Below are 3,224 nucleotides of genomic sequence, written 5' to 3' on the forward strand. Positions count from 1 at the left end.
GTGTCTCAATGATTATCTTTGCTGAGCTTCCCTCCCCACCACCCCTGCAAATCTACTGAGAGATTTCTCCCTAGCTATAAGCATCACCATCAGCCAATCTGGTGATCTCTTGAAATGAGTGCTGTCGTAAGCCTTTCCAACCCTGTTTCTACCAGATGCCTTGACACTGCATGGAGGCAATTATTTTCCAATCTCCAGCAGAGTGAAATCACAACAGGCTAGATTTCATCCCCCTTACTCGTAGCAGGCAGCACCTTACGCTGCGAATACCACTCATCGAGGAGCCGGGTCCCGTTTCGGATGGGAATTCGGAGCTGCAGAACCATGGCCCAGTGTCACCAGAGATTCAGGCTGACGACACCAGAATAAGCGATTCTTTGTGTTTTGCATGGCTCATTATCAGATCAAACTATTTCCCTTCCTCTGAGAAAATAAACAGACCTCAACACTTCAAAGGACTGGCTGTTTGAATAATTTGCAGCCATCTAGGCAAACTAACTTTAATACAGAGCTTTAACAAAAAAAAAATAATAATAATAATAATAGACGCGACTGAAGTTGGGGAAAGCCGAACACTGGTGAGATTAACAGATATAAATCCACGCTAGTGGAAGATCAGTCTTATCCAGGTTACATCGTATGGATCTCAAATATTTCTTTACTAAAAAAAAGGAGTGAAGCACTGTCCAAAGAGAGGCCTGGAGTTCAAGGTGGGAAGGGAGGAAGAGTCAGAACGGCAGCTGCCACAAAGCAAATCACAGCACGCATGAACTCATGGAAATAATTCCCCCTCCCCACATCTCAAGAAGGGGGAATTCAGCAAAAACCCTTTTGGATGGTCATCGCTATCAAAGAGACTGTGCTTTATCCGAGCAGAGCAGTGATAAAGAGCACAGTTCAGGGAACTATGTTGATGATTCCAAGATCATTTTTAAGTAGCTCTTTTCAGGATAACATTTTCCACACTCATCTTATGCTTCTGACAGAGGGGTTTGGCTCCCCTCTCTTCTCACAGTTATCCCCTCCCTTTATGCATTTTCCTGATGCCTTATCTCAGTTATTCAAAGCATTTTTGGCATTGTATTCCCCAAGCCTAGGGCCTGGCAGCTCTTACTGCCGCTTCATGCCCCTGTTGGTGGTGGCCATTCATTACTTACCTTTTGAACATCAGAAGGTACCCTGGAGAGGAAATCTAGTAACTCATTATTGTCGATGGCGTAGGGATTTCTAAGCTTCTTAGTAAATTTATTTATGCCTAAAAACAAAACAAAACAAAACACAAACAATGCAGACCCTCAGTATTTTTTTTCCCCTTTAAATTATTCAGACAAAGGTGGGGGGAGGAAAGGAGAATTCACAAGTAAAAATTAGTGTGAAAACAATGACTAGGCTTCAAGTCGTGCACACGTTGCTGTCATGTGGAATCATTCACGAATGCCTCTTCGAGGAAGAAAAGGGGATTATTATACAAAGCCCCTGCTTTACTTTGGTGGTGAAAATCCCATTACCGTGCCAGCAGAGGGGCTGTGGTTGCAAAACCAGAGATTGTGGCTTTTTGCAGAGGGGGGAGGCACATGGATTAACGACCCACACTGCTCTCAAGTGTCCCATCCCAGCTGGGCCTCGACCTGCTTCAGACCAAGTACAGCTCCCCGCAGAACACATCCCCTAATGCCTGATGGGAAAACACAGGAGGGCGGGGACAGAAATTGGGCAGGGGACAGCTCCTTTCTTTCCTCCCCCAGCTTGCGTTTCTTTTGAAAAAGAGAGCTACTGAGGAAATCTCTTCCCCACCACGTTTCGCAGCTTTTTATCCTCTCACTGCAGAGCCAGATTTGACACGTCGATTGTATTTCGATGCTGTGGGAAAGTGTGAAAACTTATTATTAGGATTTTATTTTCTGATCTTGCTAAGGTTGATAACTTGATTTTAAGCACTGCTCCTCGGAGGAGCTGGGCCTGGTTCTGCATCAGGTGTACGTGGTGCCTGCAATGGAGACAAGGATGTAGCTTTTGGATCGTGACAGAGGGGGTAAGGGCTCATTTTCTGATTCGTGTAAGTACAGGGGGCACTGGACACCCATGAGCTGGCCCCATCTCTGGGCAATCGCATATGAATGAGGTGCAGGACTAGAGAACCTGGGTTCTCTTCCCGACTCAGACTTGTGACTTGGTTTCTCTCTACTCCAGTTGCTCCGTGTGTGCCTACACATTTGCAGCGTTCTTTGTTCTCCTCTTTAATCAACCATTTTAGATGGATGACACGCACTTTAGATACGCAAAGATTACGAACGCTCTAAATTATACATTTGAATTGGCTTCAAAAAATTAAGATCTTGAAAGCAGAAAAAGGGGCGAAACCATTAAATGCAATAACGTTCCAGGCCAAAATTTTCCCAGACATTTCCCTGCACGCCGTTTCAAATCCAGTAATTGCTACCTCCTCCCTTTCTCTCTATAAAATGTACCCGTTTCATATACGAGATTCAGCTCTTAAGCCATATTCTTGTAGCAAAATGCCAACATAGTTTTCTGTGTACCTGATTTTTAAAAAACAGGAAAATACCATAAGGTCTTTTAAGGACTTGCCACAGGGTAGTTGTTTAACATGTATCATATCTGAAGGCCCTGTCAGTCTAGATGATGTTGAATGAATGTATAGTATTTTTGTGTATGCTGGATGTTCCTCACACAGAAGCAGAAACATTTTGTTACTGAGCTTTTCATTCCCACGACTTTCCCTCTTTTCCTTTTGTTCTCTCTTTTGATCCAAACTCGTATTTCATTCTTCCTCCAGCTCTGACTTTGGATGGCGTCACCCACTCATTCTCCTCCTCCATAGCCCTTAACGTTGAGAGTGACACCAGCTCATCAAAGCTGACCATTGTGCACAAGCAGACAGCAACCGCGTGGCTAGACCGTGCATTCAGGATTGCACAGTGAAGCTCCCCTACCCCCTGGTTTTTGATCACTGCAGCTGGATTTGGGACTGCGTGTAACTGAGGAAACTGGTGATGGGAGGCAAGAGCATGCTATGGAAGCATCCATCCTTCCCTTGCTAGAGACCCACAGACAGAGTCTCGTTTTCAGCCCCTGGACATGAATGCAGGTATAAATCTTCATGTAAGCATTCAAGCCTTCTGCCCCATGCTGGTGCTAGTGTTTGAGCAGCATACACAACACCCCCCCTCCAAAAAAAAAAAAAAAAAAAAAAAAAAAAAAAA

At 44.5% G+C, this 3,224-nt stretch overlaps 1 protein-coding gene across 3 annotated transcripts in view; it reads right to left on the reverse strand.

Moving 5' to 3' along the window:
- Positions 1 to 3,224, reverse strand: part of MCTP2 (multiple C2 and transmembrane domain containing 2) — a 235,120-nt gene that overhangs the window by 3,806 nt on the left and 228,090 nt on the right. For all 3 annotated transcript variants that reach the window (XM_019504031.1, XM_019504030.1, XM_019504029.1), the window contains one exon: positions 1,158 to 1,255. In XM_019504031.1, the coding sequence (XP_019359576.1) occupies positions 1,158 to 1,255 (98 nt within the window). The remainder of the gene's footprint in view (positions 1 to 1,157; positions 1,256 to 3,224) is intronic.

This window comes from Gavialis gangeticus, unplaced genomic scaffold, assembly GCF_001723915.1.
Source record: "Gavialis gangeticus isolate Ggan-Ray unplaced genomic scaffold, GavGan_comp1, whole genome shotgun sequence".
Lineage (NCBI taxonomy): Eukaryota > Metazoa > Chordata > Crocodylia > Gavialidae > Gavialis > Gavialis gangeticus.